This window comes from Trachymyrmex septentrionalis, unplaced genomic scaffold (genome assembly GCF_001594115.1).
Source record: "Trachymyrmex septentrionalis isolate Tsep2-gDNA-1 unplaced genomic scaffold, Tsep1.0 scaffold129, whole genome shotgun sequence".
In the NCBI taxonomy this organism is placed as follows: Eukaryota; Metazoa; Arthropoda; class Insecta; order Hymenoptera; family Formicidae; genus Trachymyrmex; species Trachymyrmex septentrionalis.
This window is the reverse complement of record NW_017304428.1, coordinates 387,620-408,497: the sequence shown is the minus strand read 5'-3', so window position 1 is coordinate 408,497 and position 20,878 is coordinate 387,620. Positions and strand designations below refer to the sequence as shown.

The 20,878-nt window shown below is 29.3% G+C and overlaps 1 protein-coding gene across 8 annotated transcripts in view; it reads left to right on the top strand.

Annotated features, from left to right (window-relative positions):
* LOC108756606 (rho guanine nucleotide exchange factor 12) overlaps positions 1-20,878 on the top strand; it is a 262,375-nt gene that overhangs the window by 92,910 nt on the left and 148,587 nt on the right. For all 8 annotated transcript variants that reach the window (XM_018500539.1, XM_018500536.1, XM_018500537.1 and 5 more), the window contains 8 exons: positions 6,457-6,738; positions 7,140-7,229; positions 7,316-7,429; positions 7,553-7,651; positions 11,414-11,506; positions 13,217-13,410; positions 15,611-15,900; positions 20,667-20,840. In XM_018500539.1, the coding sequence (XP_018356041.1) occupies positions 6,457-6,738; positions 7,140-7,229; positions 7,316-7,429; positions 7,553-7,651; positions 11,414-11,506; positions 13,217-13,410; positions 15,611-15,900; positions 20,667-20,840 (1,336 nt within the window). The remainder of the gene's footprint in view (positions 1-6,456; positions 6,739-7,139; positions 7,230-7,315; positions 7,430-7,552; positions 7,652-11,413; positions 11,507-13,216; positions 13,411-15,610; positions 15,901-20,666; positions 20,841-20,878) is intronic.

The following is a 20,878-nucleotide window of genomic DNA, read 5'->3' as shown; positions in this document are numbered from 1 at the left end:
ATCTGGGCTTTGCGATTGTTTGTGGTACCTCACTTCGTTTCGATCACGATCTTTTTCGATAATTATTATTATCATATGTTGTCCACTTTCCATCGCCCGTTATTAATCTTTTCAGAAAAGGTTCAATTTTATTTTGTTTTAGCAGCGATTTGCGAATGGATATTCGATCCATTAAATTTTTTACTGTCAAATCATGTGGCAAACATCGAGCTTCTTTGTCCAGCTTTACGCAAGTGTCCCAAAACGATTTTATAATCAATGAGAAATTAAAAACTAACAAAAAACTAATAAGTTTTTTACAGACTTCTTTAATTGAAATAATTTAGAAATATATATATATATATATATATATATATAATAATAATAACGTACGTTAAGTATAAGCAATAGGAGTCTACGCTGGTTATTAATTAGCTCAAATCTTTTTAATATTAAATATATATATCCTTGAACGTTTCAGCTCATGGTTCGAGTATTCTTCAGTAGTATTTCCTCCTAACGCAACGGTTGGAATATTGCATCGCAAAATAATATCTCCAACGTTTTTCCTCTTAAAAAATTGACTCGTTGACACATTGTTGTGATAATCATTATTATTCAACCGACTGTCGAAATGATATGACACAAATTGTTCTCTTAGTTCTTATTTTAATTTTTGACTTATAATAATTTTTTTTAACATACTAACCATGTACAAAATTTTGCATATGCAATGTATTTATTGTTCAGTGTAGAAGCGTCAAATTTGTGAGCTTAAGTTCTCATCATCACTGAGCTTTCTAACTCTTTGTGAGTTACTTCACAATAGTCAACGTCTCAATTTTTTGAGAGGAAAAACGCTGGAGATATTATTTTGCGATGCAATATTCCAACCGTCGTCAAGGAAAAATATTGCTGAAGAAGACTCGAACCATGAATTAAAATACCATAGAAATTCTATGGTTAAAAAACCATAGAAATGTAAGATAGATCCAGCAATAGCTATATATTGTATATCTGGATTTAGCAGAACGGTGCGAGAGGCAAAATATCGGAGCAATCTATCTTTTTCTGCGCGCATCCTGACACTAAACTTACTTTGGTAATACTCAAGAATTCTATCTTTCTCATTGATTTTGATGGAATTAAACTCATTCAATGCGTTTTTGAATAAATCTAGCAAAAAAAGTGACGCTCTACCTCGTAGACTGAGATATTAATTAATCACTGAAGTTAACAACTATTCAAGTTAGGAAATTGTCACATCGATGGCATAGAAACATGAGAATATGTAAGTGAGGCTAGAATAAATATTTTCTGCTTTAATTTCATTAGAATCGGTAAGGATGGTAGAATTCTTGAATATTACCCTTACTTTTATATCTTATTTAGTTTTTTTAGTGATATAAATGTCAAAATCCGTGCGCAGAGAAGGATAGGTTGCCCCGATATTTTGCCTCTTGCACCGTTCTGCCAAACCCAGCATATACTATAGAAAAGTTTAGAGATGCTGGATCTATCTTATATGTTTATGGTCGAAACGTTCAAGATTATATATATTTAATATTAAGAAGACTTGGGCTAATTAATAACCAGCATTGACTCCTATTGCCTGTACTTGACGTTATTATAATATATATTTTTCTAGATTTTATAATCAATGTTTAGCTCATTAGCTATATTATAACTGCTTACATGACGATTTTCTTCAATTTTTTGAAAGATTTCATCGACGTTTTCTACAGTAGACTGCCCAGAACAGATGTGCATCTTTGACGTTGAAATTTCTTTCTCGAAATGAAAACCAATTTGCTTGTCTTGTTAGAGCATTCTCTCTATAAACACAATTTTTTTCTGCAGCTTACGCAGCGTTCTTCCCTTTTTTATAATAAAAAAGTAAAATGTGTCGAAAATATTCCTGATTTTCACTCATTTTCAAATTTGATTGAATGTGTCAGTATCATTCAAATCTATGATCAATCTATTTCAAAATGTTATATAAGTAGCATCTTTCCAACGATATATAACTTAATACGTCACACAATAGTAACACATAAAAAATCGACCAGATCTTTATTTGTCGGCTATATGTAAAAAGATTTTTTCCCTAACCCAATATAAAGACTCAAGAAAATGTGCAAAAAATTTTTTACTATAATAAAAAATATTTAAAAATTAGTAATTTAAATTAGTCGTATTAATTCCTAATTGGAAACATCATTTTTTTTAATGTTCAAAATGGGTAAGAACAGTGTTAATGTCGTACTTATTTATTTAAAATTGAATAAATTTTTATATACGCTTATGCTTTTGATGACACTTTCTTTTTTTTTTATTCATTTATAATAAACATTAACAGGCAATGTAAGTAAAATCACAATTTAACTAATTTCAAATTCAAATAATAACATTAATTAAGCAAATTTATAGTAAATAATTAATATCATAATGCACAAAATTTCTTCAAATGTTTAATTGTCAGATAACCAAGTTATCATAAATTCTCACGCTAATTGAGATAAATTTCTGAAAAATTAAGAAAGTATAGGTATATGAACCCCATATAGCATGTAATATCACAGCAATATCATTTTTCCCATTGGAATATTACTACGGAATCTAGCAAAAATTGTTGAAATATTACTGAAATGTTATAGTAATATTATAATGTCGGTGAAAATGAATCACAAGAATATTACTGAGATACTCGTATATTGCAGAAATATCACTCAAATATTATGTAATATTTCTGTGATTTTTATGCAATGTTTATATTTATGTAATATTTATTGGAAAAAATTAAAACATTTTAAAGAATTTTTAAAAGAATTTATTGAATTGATATTTTTAATGTTATTTAAAAAATTATTCCATATATATGATATAAATTAGAAAAGAATACTGATTGTTATTGTTAAAAAAAAAACTATTATATAATATTACAATAAACTGAAAAAGTTGTAATAAATATCATTTATAAAATATAAATATCTAAACTAAATATCACTTATAAAATTATGTGTGTGTGCGTATAATTTTGTGATATTTTAATAATGTCTTAATGAATGTTCTTAATGTCAATAAAACATTATAAAAATGTTATTAATTATAATATCACTGTTACTGAAAATGTCATATTGCTGCAATATTACTATGATATTTTAGTATATCAAAATCGGTGTAAAACATAGTTCTAACATAGTTATCAGTAATATTTCTGTGATATTGTTATATGTAATATTTCTTATATATTGCAATATTATTGCGATATTACTGTGACATTACGTGATATTGCTATGTGAGACATAATTATATATCCAGATAGCAAAATGTACATAGACTAGTAACAGATTTGATCAGAAGATTAGCAGACTGTCCAACTGATATTGCATTCTGCTCCTGTTCTGCCGACAGAACTTGTTAACATTCTATGCAAACAGACTGGCAGCAGAAATCAAACAGAATTTGCTGACAGAATCTGAGAGGAGATTGCGAGGAGCAAAATCTGTTATTTTCATTTAACTCGACCTGGTTTTTTATAAGAAATTTTGCATACATACGGGGTGAGGCATTTTAATCGCCAGGCGAATATCTCAGAAACTAAGAGAGATACAAGACAAAGTTTTATATAAAAGTTGTAGGTTTTCTTAGGAGAAAGAAGATGGAAATAACAGATTTTGGATAAGGGACACTACCAAGGTCAGGTCAACGTCAACATGAATTTTTTAAATATAATTCCTCATTTTTATTGCATATTCTTGTATCACAGCTCGAGAGTTTTCCAAAACACTATAACAAAATATTTTTCCATAAAGTACTTTTTGAGTTACAGGACTCGAAAATTACAGTACCTCTGGCATTAGCATTACCCAAGGTCTTTGACCGACGAATCTTTTGAATGTTATTCAGAATCATAACTTAAATAATATTTGTCAAGATCAAGGCCATTGGAGGTTGTTTCTCTTATTTCCATTTTTATTAAAAATTTATTTTTACGTAAACATGATAATAAGAGATGTAATCACCAATGGCCTTGATCTTGACAAATGTTATCCAGGTCGTGATCCTAAACAACATCAAGAGGTTTTTAGCCGTCAGTCGAACACTTTGAATGCCGGAGGTACTGTAACTTTCAAGTTCTATAACTCGAAAAGTACGAAAAAATATTTTATTATAGTGTTTTGGAAAGTTCTCGAGGTGTACTACAAGAATATGCAATAAAAATGACGGTTTCATTAAAAAAATTTATGTTGACCTTGACCTGACCTTGGTAGTGCTCCTTATCCAAAATCCGTTATTTTCATCTTTTTTTCTTTCAAGAAAACCTACAATTTTTATATAAAAAATATGATTGGAATGGAACTTGTTTTTAAATATTCAAACTTTAAATACGAAGCGCCTTACAGTCCCGAGTGTTAAGATGTTCAACTAACATTCATTTAAATTGAATTAATTTTTCAGAAATAAATTGAGAGCCGATGAAATTATCGGATTCACACAATCATTCTGATAATCCCCCCAAATTTTCCCAAATCTTAAAAAATTGTAATAAACTTACTGCGAAAAATATTGCCTCGGCCGGGAGTCGAACCCGGATCTCTTGCATTCCGTGCGAGCGTCCTAAGCCTTTAGATTACCGAGACCTTAGCAACATTCTTCGCAATAACCGATATGTGTAGCAAATTACGCATGTATAGGCGAGCGTGATAAACATTCAATTTAAATGAATGTTAGTTCAACATCTTAACACTCGGGACTGTAAGGCGCTTCGTATTTAAAGTTTGAATATTTAAAAACAAGTTCCATTTCCAATCATATTTTTTATATAAAAGTTGTAGGTTTTCTTGAAAGAAAAAAAGATGAAAATAACGGATTTTGGATAAGGAGCACTACCAAAGTCAGGTCAAGGTCAACATAAATTTTTAAGGCGCTTCGTATTTAAAGTTTTACATGAAATTTTTTTTTTGTATCTCTTCTGAGAGATTCGTCTGGGGCGATTAAAATGCCCCACCCTGTATATAATTTTATATAATTCTATATTCATATATAATATTATATATGGTGTGGAAACTGGAAATCAATATTATTTTATTGCTAAAATATTATTGATTAACTTCACATTTCACAAAATCACATGAGAAAGGCCATAATATTATATTAGAAAGCATACTCCGAAAGAGCTTGGGAATCTCTAGGAGATTTGCCTATTCGATTTACATACGCCAATTCTTATAGGATTCCTGGACGTTTTCTTCCTATCTCGTGATAGGAAAGTACAAACAAAGTCGAAACAAGTATCTCGTGGCGAGGCCATACATTAAAATGGCAGATCTTGCTCGGTTTCTGCTGTCAATCTGCTGTCAAGTTATGTAGCAGACTTTATTCGGTTTCTGTCATCAAGCACAGCATGTCGTCAAGTTTTGTCATATTTTTGACAGCAGTTTGCTGACATTGTCTGGTAGTACAAATTCTGTGTACAATTTGTTAACTTTCTGTAATCAGAAATTGGTAGCAGACTCAATAAATTATGGTCTATGTGTGGCCATATTATTCGAATATATCTCATTAATGCAGTAAATTCTATTTTACTTTATACCGTATGGATCAAAAGTTTGGATATGATCGAAAACAAAGCATTTTTGAGAAAAATATTTCAATTGAAAATTGTAAGGTTTAAAAAGATCTATGTACTGATTTTATTACTTTTGTGTAAAGAAATCAAATTGTTAAATTGCTAACTAATTTAACTTATGATATTACTGCGGTAATTTAGTAAAGTTTGCATTTCAAAATCGAAAAATTATTTCGACGCGTATTTTAAATGACTACATAGTAGTATATAAATTCACACAAAATTATACAATATATAATTAGGCACTTAAGATCCAGCTAAACCGTTTAAAAGCATTATTTCTATAGATTATTTCATCACTAGTTTTCAGCAAGTGCTGATTTATTTTTAAATGCACGTTCAAAAATCAATCATCACTTGCTGAAAATTAGTGATGAAATATTTTTTATTTTAAGACTAATTTAAAATAGTTTACTTCACGCTCGGGATTAGAAAGCTTGGGAATTAAAAGAGGTTGAAGGTCTAAGAGTATGGGGCTCAAGGTTTCGTACGCCATATTAAATCTACTATTTTGAATTCCGAAATTTTGACAGCAGATTCGTAATCAGCAATCTCGAAAAACCCAGAAGTAATCATTTTCAAGCCAGTTGAGGATCATTACAGTAGTTTAAGCAAGAAAATGTTACATACGTATACCATGTTCATCGCTTCTGGGCGCCATATTGGATCCGTCATATTGGATCTCTTAAAATGTCACATTTCTTTTGAAAGTAAATGCATATATGAATAATTTGAGACTTTGAACGTTTATTTTTATTGCGCTGATTTTTGGACACGTGATCCGGTTGACGTGGAACGTCTCATATACGTTTATATATATTAATTTAAAATAAATTACATTTCAGTTTTCTCAAGATGTCAATTTGAATGCTTCAAACGCGCTCAGTAAACATCAGCGAACCAAGTCCAGTCCGGAACAATTGGGAATAACGGCAATATCTCCATCGGAAGCTAGTAAACGTTTAATCGCTTCTGAATCAATGAACGATTTGTTACCTCCAAGACATGTCAGGCATAATGATATCGATATCAATGAATTACCACGTATCACACCACCGGGAACACCACCGCCACCATATCCTGCTCCTATTTTAGGGCAAGATGTTTTCTCATCCACATTAAATGATGTAAATATTTTTATTAATTTTAAATATGTATATCATTCATTAATTCATTAAACTTCTTTTAATTCATATTGTAACTACACTGGACTATAAGTTAGATGCGATTTATAACAAAATTAATTTTTGTATTTTACACAATTATAATTGCAATAATCTGGAATCTAAAAAATTGACACGCACACGCACACGCACACGCGCACACCCACACGCGCGCACACACACACACACACGCGCGCGCGCGCACACGCACACAATCAACTAAACGTATTTTCTTTTTGATTTTATCATCAATATGATGGATTGATATAATACATTTGATTTTGTGTATTATCTGTATAGTAATTCAAAATAATAATTATAACTTTTCTTATTTCTCTCACAATAATAGTTTTTTGTAACCACAGGCACTTGCGACTGATATTATTCCTGGATTGCCAACGTTCCAACAGCCAATTATGTCAATGGAAGAAGATGACGTTAGCGATCAAGAAATCGTAAGTTATACATAAATCTATGTACGAAATGCTTACTAAGATCCTTGAATATTGATTTGTTTTTTTTTTTATTAATAATGTTTTAGGGTCAATTAGAAGATCATGGACCGTTCCAATCTTTATCCAGACTATGGGGACATTATGCACACCTTGCTGTATTTATTAATTATGTGTTATCTAATAGTGATCCTTCTAGTTTGGTATGTATAACTATTCCTGATTATATTTATTTAAATTAGCAATTTTCAAAATATAATTGTTTTTACGACGAAAATATTATGTGAAATGCTTACCATTAATAATAAACGTAATATATTTTGCAGTTATTTTATTTAGTAACTGATTTATATAAGGAAGGAAATGCCAAAGAGATGAAAAAATGGGCATATGAAATTCATTCTAGTTTTCTAGTACCTGGTGCGGTAAGTAATTCAATGCATAAAATATTCCTTGTAAAAGACATAGCGGAATAATTATATAAAATCTGCCCCGCTCTAATCGAGCTCAAATTGGTGTCATTAGTTGGCACTTTTGAGATATAAAATTTTCTCAAATATTATAAATCTTGAAATTACATTTTTTGTGACGTAATGAAAACAGTAAACAAAATAATAAAAGGTTTTTTTGAAAATAGTTGGATCAATTTTAGTGAAAAAAAAAAAATGTAAACATTGTTTAGGTAAGTTTAAAAAAATTTTGTACAATTTTTATTTCACTAATCACGTGGACATTAGTCTTTTGTTTGCGATAGAGACAACATGGTTGCAGATTATTTAAAAGACTAAAATATTGGATCGCAACATTACATATTCATGATATTTCAAAAGTTTCAAGTCTCTGGATATAATGTTGGATGTATGCAACAAACGATTGACAGACAAACAAAATTTTTTTTAAAGCATTACACTACAAGGATTTCTCGTCAACGACTAAAGAACTTTTGCCAAATTAATTGATTTTGTAACCAAACGGATCACATAAATTATGGTTCAATCGAAAAAAGACGTCTAACATATCATGTAAGAAAGAAAAAGTAACATCTATCATTTTTTGTTATATTTGCTAATAATTTTCATTTTATTCTATCGGCTGAAGAGGACTAAATAAAATCCGAAACATCCCGTTTTGAATATGTAATTTAATTGTTAAATTTTATCTACTTAACACATTACTTGTTTTTTAAATTGACTTTAAATTGATCAGTGAAATTACTTTTATATTGCTTTGCATGAGCAAATATATTTTGTTTTGGAATATAATTTTTGATAAAAATTTTGAAAAAAAAACTTGTTTTTTAATGAATTTTTCTTGATATTTTTGAATTACCACTTCTACATTTTTACAAAAAACGTCTTTAGATTCTCTACTTTAACATGTATTTTTTCCAAATCGATCGGAGTGATGGAACATGCACAGTTAAAAATAATAATTATTTGCGCAACGCCATGTTATATCGAGGGGGTGGACTGAGCGATCGTGTACTGGGCTGCCGCGTAACATTACCATTACCGCTCATGTTGATTGAAGAGTAATAATAGAATCAAGGTTCGTTAAAAGCACTCGATGAGTACCGATGAGCGCTGATTGTTTCGAAGTTTGATTGGCTGCTTGCTGAAAGCTAAACAGCTACGCCATCTCCATTAAAAAAAAAAGAGGTCCTGAAGCAGGAATTATTTGTCGTCAATCGACTCAAGAAAACAATTGAAAAATTGAATCGAGATTGCAGTGCACCAAATATCGCTAGATCAGTGTTTAACACTGCAACACGATCTGCAGATCTCTATTCTGTAACTCTTAACGCAAATTTCATTATCATTATAACACCACTGCGCAGCTTTTTTACCATGATGAAAGAGCTGCGCAATAGCGTTGTAATGACAACGAAATTTGCGTTAAGAGTAGAGAATAGGCCTGCTGTTCGCACTAGATGCAACGCTTGCATTGCTGCAAGAGGCCAACATTTTGAACAATATCTACATTAAGCAAGTGAATAAATATAACGTGAATAAGTAATAAGAAAGTACAAAAATAAAAACTACGTTTTGTCTTTTTTGCGAGTTCTCTAAAACGAAGTAAAAACGAGCATATCTCTACAGAACATTTTTTTTTTAATTTATTGATCCCGTATAAGTCTCGAAGTTTTGACATTTAAATTTCAGACACCTTGTATAATGTTAAAAACTATTATTACATATACCCTTTCTAGCTTACGTAATGACTTTTCATATGACTTTTACCCCACCTCCTCCTCTGCTTCAAGGGCGCACGATTTCCACGCGAAACGACTCCCATCCCACGTTTCTTCCTGCTTAGGGGCGCACAACTTCCACGCGAAGCGATTCCCATACCACTTCCCTCCCTGCTCAAGAGTGCACGACTGACTACGTGCTTCTACGTAAAGCAACTTATTGAGTGTAATTCGCTTTGCATGGAAAGTTGTGCGTTGCTAAGCAGGGAGAAAAGTGGGATGAAAATCGCTTTGCATAGACAGTTGTAAAATATATTGTAAAGTAGGAAAGTTTTGATTAATTGGTTCCTATAGCAAATTCAGTGAAATATCTAGGCATGACACTGGACGCAAAGCTCAGGTGGAAGGAGCACATAAAAAAGAAGGAGTTTACTATCAAGTTCAGAAGGATGTACTGGCTCATTAGGAGGAAATCCGAGTTAGATTTGCACAAATAAGCTACTCTATAAACAAATTTTAAAGCCCATTTGGACATATGAAATCCAGCTCTGGAGTAGTTCTAAAAGAAGTAACACTAAAATTATACAATCGTTCCAAAATAAGGTGCTACGCTGCATAGTCGATGCATCTTGATATGTGAAAAACGATGATATTGACCGTGATCTGAAGATGGAAACAGTCAACAAGAAAATCAGGAAGAATGCCGAGAAGCACAAACTCAGACTGCAGTCACATGTAAATTTTGAAATGCTCCTTGATAGGACAAACGAACTGCATCGATTAAAAAGAACGAAGCCCCTAGATTTATACGAGAGAAGCAAATAAATTAGCTTGTACTTATGTACATTCTTTGGAAGATCTTCATTAGAAGGATCTTTTAATGAGTATTAATATCGATAATTAAGATTATCTGTGTTATACAAGAGAAATTGCTAGATAAGCCGATAGTTTAGTTGCAATCATATTTATTAGATATAAATAATATTAAGAATATTTATTTTAGACTGCATATGTGAGAAACACAATCAATACTAGAAATTTAAAATACCTATTACGGTCGAAGCTGAATCTTCATTGCTTTAAATAATTCAATTATTATTATACTTGAATTATTAATATACAATATATATGTAGTTGTATATATATCATATTGCAGTCTTTTAGAACTGTGCGCCGAATTGTTTTTCCGGACTATAAATGCAATTAAAATCACTCTAGTAATTGCGAATTAAATTGACAAGCAATTTTAATAATTTGATGCTACTTTCAAGCGTCATATTATAAAGATGTTAATATGTTGAAACTGTTAGTTTTATTGCGAAAAGTATTACCTCGGCCGGGACTTGAAATCCGGATCTCTTGTATTCCGTACGAGTGTCCTAAGCCAGTTCTAAAAGATTACAATATGCAAGTACATATATAGTGTATATTAGTAATTCAAGATTGAATTATTTAAAGCAATGAAGATCCAGCTTTGACTATAATAGGCATTTTAAATTTCTAGTATTAGAGATAATTTGATGGAGGAAAAAAAAATTTTTAATTGCACAAAATTTTTTTAAACTTACCCAAACGATTACATATCTATCTATCAACATATATATTTTTTCATACAAATTTTTTTATAAAAATCGATCCAGCAATTTTCGAGAAAATTCACTTTTTTATTTTGCTTTTCTCCGCCATAATCCAAAAAATGCAATTTCAATTTAATATTTAGGAAGTTTATATCTTAAAAATGCTTACTAATGACCAATTTGAGCTCGATAACGGAGACAAATTTTACATGCTTATTCTGCTATAGCCTTTACAATTTCTTATATTTGTAATAATTATTATATATTTTTTAATAATATCCAATTATATTATACATCCTTTTTGTAATGTATATTGTATTTTAATTGCATTTAATTAATGTTTGGTATATTTAAACAAATTTCAATATTATTTTTAACATCTATTTTAATGTAAATGATTGAACTACTTTTTTGTTTAGCCATTACGCCTGCATAATGTAGATGAGAATGTTGCGAACGAGATTGATGATGTCCTTTTAAAAGAATCTGATAAAGAAGAAATTCTCAGAAAGGTACGCCTAAGCATAAAATAGAGTGCATTAACAGAAGTCTTATTTTATTCTTGTTTTAGAATACTATAATAGGAACAATTTTTAAAAACTTTTATTGAGTAACAAGTACGAGGTGTGATCAAAAAGTAAGGTGACTTTTCATTTTTATAAAAAAATATTCATTTATTCATCCAAAATTATGTTATCCCCTTCAAAATAATCCCCCTCTGATACAATGCACTTGTGCCAGCGCTTTTTCCAGTCGTCAAAACACTTCTGAAATGCACTTTTGGGTATTGCCTTGAGCTCCTCCAGCGATGCAGCCTTAATCTCCTCAATCGTCGCAAATCTTCGTCCTTTCATGGGCCTTTTCAATTTTGGGAAGAGGAAAAAGTCGCAGGGGGCCAAGTCTGGTGAATACGGTGGCTGAGGCATGATGATAGTATTGTTTTTGGCCAAAAAACTACTCACTAGTAACGACGTTTTGGAACGCAGTTTTGGAACGAATTTCGCTGACACACGTGTCATACCCAAAACATCCGTTAAAATTTATTGGCATGAGCCAAACGATATGTTAAGATCATCAGCTATTTCTCTAATCGTGATTCGACGATTTTTCAACACAATTTCTTTCACTTCCTGAACATTTTCGTCGGTTTTTGACGTCCAGAGCGAGGTTCATCGTTAACATTTTCTCGGCCCTCTTAGAATAACTTATACCATTTATAAACATTTTTTTGCTCAAAGTTGATTCACCGTACGCCACTGTCAACATTTCAAGAGTTTTTGAACACTTAATACCATTTTTTACATAAAAATTAATACAAACTCTCTGCTCCATTATTTTCAAAAGCAAAAAATCGCCGAGCACGCAAACACGAGTCTAACCTTTATGCCTCTCACATAAAAACAACACATGCTATATAGTCAAAACTGTGAACATATGATCGTGACGAGTGTACCAACACAACAAAAAAAAATTTTTTAAATTAGAGTGTACAGAGCGTGCGAAATTCAAAAAGTCACCTTACTTTTTGATCACACCTCGTATATTCCTATATTTTTTTAAAGTCTGTTCTTTGTCGCTGCACTGGATTGCACTATAACTTTCTATCTTGCTTTTGCCAAACTTTAAATATATGCCTGTTTATTTAAAATGCAGGAAATGTTTACGAGGGCAAATATATATCAATAAGTATTCGTGTTTGAAGACAGGCGCTGTTGTTAATGCAAGTTAGCATTATCATCGTGTACTACCATTTTTCAAACGACGCCATATAAAATTTCAGAGTGATTCATGCGATAGTTTTGATTTAACAGCAATTCGTAGTGAGCGCATTTGGTGTTTTTCGATACAATGAGAAAAAAGCAATTGATATAGACGATATCTAATTTCGTTTTTATTTCTTCGCACGTTTTTCGATCCAAAAATAAAAAGCGAATTACTGATCAATATTTTTATTATTATCGATATTGCTATCGTCTATCGATATTGTTCTTTTTCTTTTCTATCGAAAAACATCAAATACGCTCACTACGAATTGCTCAAATCAGCATTGCCGCCTGTTTTCAAACATATACTTATTGATTTGTCTTTGTACAGTTTATCCGTAGAGAACAGACCATTTATTTCAAACAGTAATTTTTAAATTATAAGTATCTGTACACATATAATAATATACTATTTGTCCTTTGATAATCACAGATATTGTGACTAATTTTTGTGTACAGATATTTTGGAAAGCACGTACTAGAGCGAAGGAAGAATTAAACGAACAGTTAACGCATTTTCAACAGAAGAGGACTGCGGGATTGGCTACGATTTTTGGCCCAACCGATATTTCTCTTGATGAGAGCATGTCTGATAAATCGCGCGAAACAAAAATTATTGAGACATATCTTTTGCCGAAAATGGAACCTTATTTGTAAGACTATTTACATAGAATTTATTAACACTTTCTCATGAATTTTACATTAAGCATAAAAATCAATCAAAATAAGACATATGATAATAGCAGTCTTGTTGTCTGACAATAAATTAAATAAAATTAAAGCGCAATAGTGACATATCCAGAAAGAATAAAAACGAATAATATATACATGTATATATACATGATGTCCCGAAATTTTTTGCCAAGTGTTCTTGTTTACATAGAACGGATTAAACTGCAAAAAATCCTCTATCATTTTATAATTTTTGCAATAGTTAACAAGATATTAAATTATTAAAAATTAAAGAATATTGTTTTTTAATAATTTTTTTTCTTGAACACTATTAACTTTACAGAAAAATTTCGAGGGACAAAAATTGTTTATTTTCTTCTCATAGAACTCAATTTTTTCAGAATTTTTTATCAACTTTTTTAGTACTGCATTTTTTTATATTGGCAACTATAATATTTTTACCAACATATGGTAGAAATATACCATAGAAAATATGGTATTAAAAAATTCTGAAAAAATTCTGAAAAAATTCTCAGAACTTTATGAGAAGAAAATAAACAATTTTTATCTCTCGCTGTTTTTTTGTAAAATTAATAATATTTGAGTAAAAAATTATTGTAAATCAATATTTAGCGATATTTAGTAATTAATATCTTATTAACTACTGCGAAAATTGCAAAATGGTATAGGACTTTTCGACTCAGTTTATTCTACTCTATCTACACAAGAGCGCTTGGCAAAAAATTTCGGAAACTGTATATAAGACAAATATGGACCACATTAAAAATTTCATAGATAATTAAGATTTATGGGCCAATTTTAAGTAAAATTGTAAGATTCAAAATTTGTTCTCGTAAAATTTGTAAGAACTATGACCGACATTGCATAATTTTATGCATAAGATCGTAAGATCATTCGTAAACATCTATGGTTTTTTGTAAATTTTACGGCTAACAAGAAGTTTGTAAAGGTATTATATAAAGTTATAAGCACTTATTAGCTCTTACAAGTCTTACGAGAACATGTTACAAGAGCCTTACGATTCTGATTAGAATTGACTCGTTAGTCGTCTTTGATATCAGATTTTTTAATAAGTTAAATTGTAATAAAGCTAATATATGTATTTCTTTTTATTAAAATTTATAAAAAATACTAGAAACTATGATATTAACTGCTAATTATGTCAGATGTTAAAATAAGATAAATGTTTTAAAAAACTTGAACTATTTTTTATAGCTTCTTGAATTAATTGTACACTACTCACAAAAATTAGAGGATTACTTGATTTTTTGTAAAAAAAAAAATAGACAAAATTCAGACAGCTGTAACTTTGTTAAAAATATACGAAATTTGAATTTAAAAAGTTTAAAAATTTGAGATCTCTACTTTCGGAAGGTCACTATTCTTTTTTAATTTCTGTGAGTTTAGTAATTTTTACTCATAGAAAACTGCGAGAAAAACAAAATGAGAAATCTTTATCTCACTTTGTGGGCTTGTCATGTATCTAAAAAAAATGTGCAAAAATTTTCGATTTTTTCATGTAAAAGCTTAAAATTTTTTTTACAAAATCGGTTTTTATACATGTTTTTACTATTTTTTTTACTGAATTATTGATTAAGTAAAAGATGAGCACTTTAATTTTTGATTGCTCATAACTTCGTTAAAAATCATCGTACCGCAATTTTAAAAAAACATTTAACATAATTACTGTAAATGCACACTATTTATCATTCAGTAATGACATCGTGATAATTCGTGACAATTTGACGACAATGAATTTATTATAATCGTGACAGCTAAAATTTTAATTATTGTGAAGTTATCACAAATTTTTATGATATTATTGTCGAATAAATCTTTAATTCTTTAAGATTTATTTGAAATTAGTGCCATTGTAGTGTAATTAAATTGTTGCAAAGAGAGTTTGAAGCATGCGAAAATTAAGATTTCATATTTTAAAACACTTCTAAACACACACAGCGCTCTGCAATTATTTTTTGCAAAGATACATAATTTAGAGTTTTTTTAAATGTTGCTTTTGAATAATCCTCTAATTTTTTTAGCAATGTATGTATGTAAAAGATTTGTTGATGATAATTCTAATATAAAGGAGCTCATATTGCTATGTTTTATTGTAATATAAATTGTAATATAATATACAAAAATTTTGGAAAATTTCAGGGAAGACATAGAGAAAGAACATGTAGATTTACGGCTTTTTACGACAGCAGCTGGTCTAGCTACCATATTGATAAAGATTTTTCAATTACGACCAGTATGGATCGATCGAGTACCTACCTTTGTTGCAAAAGATAAATCCAACATCAAGGCACGACTTCTTATTGGAAAATCGCGTAAGATGACGATCAGAGGACATCATTTTGTAGCGCATCAATATTTTACAATAACGTACTGCAATCATTGTCAACTTATTATCGGCGGTATTGGGCCTCAAGGATATTTATGCAATGGTATGTAAAATATATAATATAAAAAACTTCCAAGAATTTTCTTGGGTAAAAATAGAAATTTCTCTCGAAAATTAACTTCTACAAATTGCATAATTTAATTGCAAAAATAATAATTAATAAAAAGATGTAAATTATATTAATAATAATATTAAAAGTAGTAATAATATTAATAATACTTATTAACAATAAACAGGGAAGTAATTATTATTAGAGATTCTTTAATCAGAGACTGGCCATAAGAATTTCGTCAAATTTCTCCAAATGTATCCATCACGTATACACATCGTCATTGATGGAGGAGTGAGATAGCCTATATTCCTTTCTTGTTTGGAGGAATTTGACGAAATTCTCCAATATGGCCATTCTCTGATTATTATTTGTAACGAAATTACAATTACAAGTTATTTTCTTGATAACTTTATTGATAACTGCGTTACTTTTTTTTTAAATAATCGTAATAGTAACGTAGTTACATTTTTTGGTAACGGTAACAAATTTTACAGTTATTTTTATCGTTACTTTGCACATGATTGGATACGGATTTGATTGGACACTAGCCATTCATAGTGCTTGAGACTATGTTTTAATAAATGTTTTAATAAATGTTTTTCCTCCCATTTTCTTGTAATTCTGTGTATTTTTATGCGCAGAATATATTTTAAGAAGGAAAGTTGTCGCTCAAGTTTGATTTTTTTTTTAATTTCAAAATTTTGTGATGGTTAAGTTTAGTTAAAAAACGATAATTTAATGACAATTTATATGACTATGCATGAACATATGTATTTTTCAATAAATATTGATGCATTTACTATTTAATCAAATAAAATTAAATTTTATACAAATTAGAATTTCTATAAAAGTGAAACGTGCATACGTGTGTACACGTTATCATGTGGTATATACTTCCAACTTTCCAGATACTAAAATCGCATTCCGATTTTCCATGTGTTTTTCAAAGCCATGTTTCAAGCCCATGTTTTATCCTCGAGTTTGATCTCCTTTTTACTCCGTGTATATAATGTTTTTTTCTTACATTACGCATAACACACAAGACATAAAAAATTCAACCAATCAGAGTTCTTTATTTCATAGAAAGGAAGAAAACGAAGAACTTTGATTGGTACATTTTCGTATGCATTACGTGCTATGTGTTATGCAAGAGTCTGTGCTCTCCGCTTAAGACATAATGTAAGTAACGTACAGAAAAGAACGTAGCAGGAGTGGTAAAGGCTGCCGTACACAAAATTTCTGTAACATTAATCTTAAAACGTGAATTTAAGCCGATGATCCAATCAGGATATTGCTTTAGATCTACGTATTCTAACGGAAGAAACAGCAGTAAACTTATCTATAAGGAATTTCAACCGGTTGAAATTTATCTTATTGCGAAATTATGGATAAGTTTACTGTTATTTCTATTTCTATTAGATTACGTAATCTAAAGCAGTATCCTGATTGGCTCATCGGCTTAAGTTTACACCTTACGCATACTGTTACGGAATTTTGTGTGTGGCAGCCTAAGAGTAATGGCCATTCTACAATAAGTTCATTGACATAAACAATTGTCATTCTCAAACAGCTTAAAGGAACGCTATTTTTTTACCGAATGTGGAGGATATGTGTACCAATTTAGCAAAGCAAACGGTTTTGATTTACAGTTTTCCCGCAATTTAAAAAAAATAAAGTTCGGATACTTTTTGATCATAGTAATATCCATACATGTTTATACATTTTTCTTTCTTTTGTAAAATTACTTTTTAGTGTAATAGAAATAAAAATAGTAATGTAAAAACATTAAAAATAATTAGAAAGATAATTTTCGCGATTTGTTTTAGAAAAAATCAAATTAAAAAAAATGTAAAAAAAATTATATGATTATACTTATGTATATATTATAATTATATTTAAAATTATGCATAATTATGTATGAGCAATTTTTTTTATTATACATTTTTTCAAATTTGTTTTTTTTTTTCTAAAACAATGCGAAAATTATCCCTTTAATTATTTTTTATGTTTTTACTCTGTTATTATTTCTATTACACTAAAAAGTAATTTTACAAAAGAAAGAAGGATGTATGAATATATATACATATTTCATATATAATTATAAATGTTTATAAAAATTTATGCGTATTTATATATATTTACGAGTATACATATTTATACATATTCATGCATGAAAAATTGTTTACCGGGACGTATTCTAACAGAACATAGAAATAATAGTAAATTTATCTATAAGGCGAGTTCAATCGGTTGAAATTCCTTATTGCGAGGATAAGTTTATTGCTATTTCTATTTCCGTTAGATTACATAGATTTAAAGCAATATTCTAATTGGCTCATCGACTTAAGTTTAAACCTTACGTATATTGTTACGTATATTGTTACGGAATTTTGTCAGCGGCAGCCTTAAAAAGTGCTATGTTTTTCTTTGTGCGTTACTTACGTTATATCTTAGAGATGATTATATGTGAAGTAAGACGCAGAGCTCTGACATAAAATGGCATAAAGCGCTATCACACTACGGCAAAATGTTTATGCTATGGCCCTTACCCATTCCCACGGATGCGCAGTAGTTTGAAAGTAATGGGAGGATCAGCCAATCAAATTTTGAGCTAATTTGTAGAAATTTACATGACTCATTCACGCTGCAATGAGTTTAATTTCTGATCGAGTTCTTAGATCATGTGACGGATCCATCACCATTATGCGCAATGGGTGATCTTCCTAATTTAACCATGTTCTAATATTATAGTTGTGCGTAGAATATAAATTACTAATTATATGTTTGTTTTGGTATTTATTACTGTAGGTATTTATTACTGTCTTCCATAACTGCGCATTAAAAAACCTATATATGTAATTAGTAATCGAAAATGAGTATATAAATTTAAATTTGTTACAGCCATAAGAATGGCTTAAAATTACCATAAAAAATTATTTAAATAATTATATCAATTTTAACAATTTTTATGGTTATAATAACTATAATTACAGTCATTTTCGGTTGCCAATTATATATAATATATTAGTTGAGAATTATATACATAATTATTAATATTAATATTGTGATATTACTGTAATACTGTAGTTATAATCATAATTATAATAATATGTAATTATAGTTATAAATATCCAAAAATTTTTTCTCTGTTGCACATTTAGCAAAATGAGCAGCTTATTAAGGATCTGCGAAGTTTGTGCGACATTCTATTAATACAAAAAAATAATTATAGTTCCAGTAGCACTTTTCATAATTCTACAGTTCTAAAATAAAAAAAGTTCTGCATTTTTTATATTAAAAAACCAAATGTCAAAATATGCTTCTAAAGTATAAGAAAACGATAAATATCACCATTTTTAGTAACAGTTTCCGTTAGTTCTACTAGAAATCCAGTAATATATGAGGTATTCCACGTTAAATAGACACTTTTGAAACATCGTCATAAAAAATTTTTTTTTAATTTTCTGACATATTTTAATGGTAAAAATGAGACATGTGCTTCGCGAAAAAAATTGAGATTTTTTTGGTGAAATTATCATGCTAAGTTGTAGAAATTTATAAAAACGTCGCTCATATGAACATTGAAATTATTATATTGTCGAAACCATTAGTCGTACAAAAAAATGCGAGAGACTAATTTTAAAGATCTTAAATTATTCTATGGATTAGTTATTTTGAATTTATTATTTTTATATAAATAAATAATTTTCCATCTGTTTACAATTTTTATTAACATTTTTTATCATCAACTTAATCATCGAAAAATTTTGTAAAAATATTAGGTTGTTCGGAAAGTAATTTCGTTTTTTTTTTAATGAAAATGAAAGACGATTTTCTTATAGTGAATAAATATTTTATTGAATTATATATAACAGAATTTTTTTGTCGAATGCAAATTTTTAAATAGTTTTCTAATATCTATGTTGGCACGACACTTGGAGAAAATGTATCGTGCTGAATTCAGATATTAAAAATCCAGATATTAAAAGTTGTTTAAAAATTTGCATGGAACTCCTTTTAAAAAATAATTGTATAGCTAGAAGTAGATAGTGAGGGCTGTCGCTAGAACTATAATAAGTAATCAAAACGATAGTTTTCTCCAAGTATCGTGCTGGATTCGTAGATTAAAAAATTAATTTAAAATATATAGCAATCCGAACAACACTGTTTAAAGATGATTATAGGACATAGAATTTTGTTAGAGCTAACGAAAACTGTTGCTAAAATTGCTATAATAATCAGCACATTTTTCTACACATGTCGTGCTGTTTTCTATATTTAAAATATATAAAAATTAGTAATTGTTGAAATTTTATAGATAATTTTTTAAATCTCTACTAGAACTAATACCAAAAATGGAACTATTGCTAAAAATATAATATTTATTGTTTTCTTATACTTCAGAGAAAAAAGTATCATCTTTATTCGCGAAGTTAGCACGCCATATTTTCATATTTGGTTTTTTAATATAAGAAATGGGGAACTTTTTTAATTTGTTTATACAACCATAGAACTATGAGAAGTGCTTCTGAAACTATCATTTCTTTTTTATATTAACAGAATGTCGTTCTACTTACGCAGATCCACTTATAAGTATTTAGTGACTCAATTAGTTCTTTAGTTTCTCGTTGAATTTAAAAATATATAAATTAAATATAAATATTAAAGAATTATTAAACATTTACATATAAAGTTACTTTTTTTGCTGAACGCAACCAATGACAATATATAATTGACAATATATAATTGATTGACAGATTGTTCCCTCAATGTACATCGACAATGTGTTCGTGTAGTAGAAGAAAATTGTCCTGGTCCTTTAATGCGAAAAGAAAGAGCCAATGATAGGATCAGTAAACTTATGGAACGTATTCGACCGGAAAGGAAACTTCCATCATCCCATCATCATTCTCAAAACTATGTATCCCATCGTAAGTTCATCTTTTGGTATTTCATGCAAATTATATTA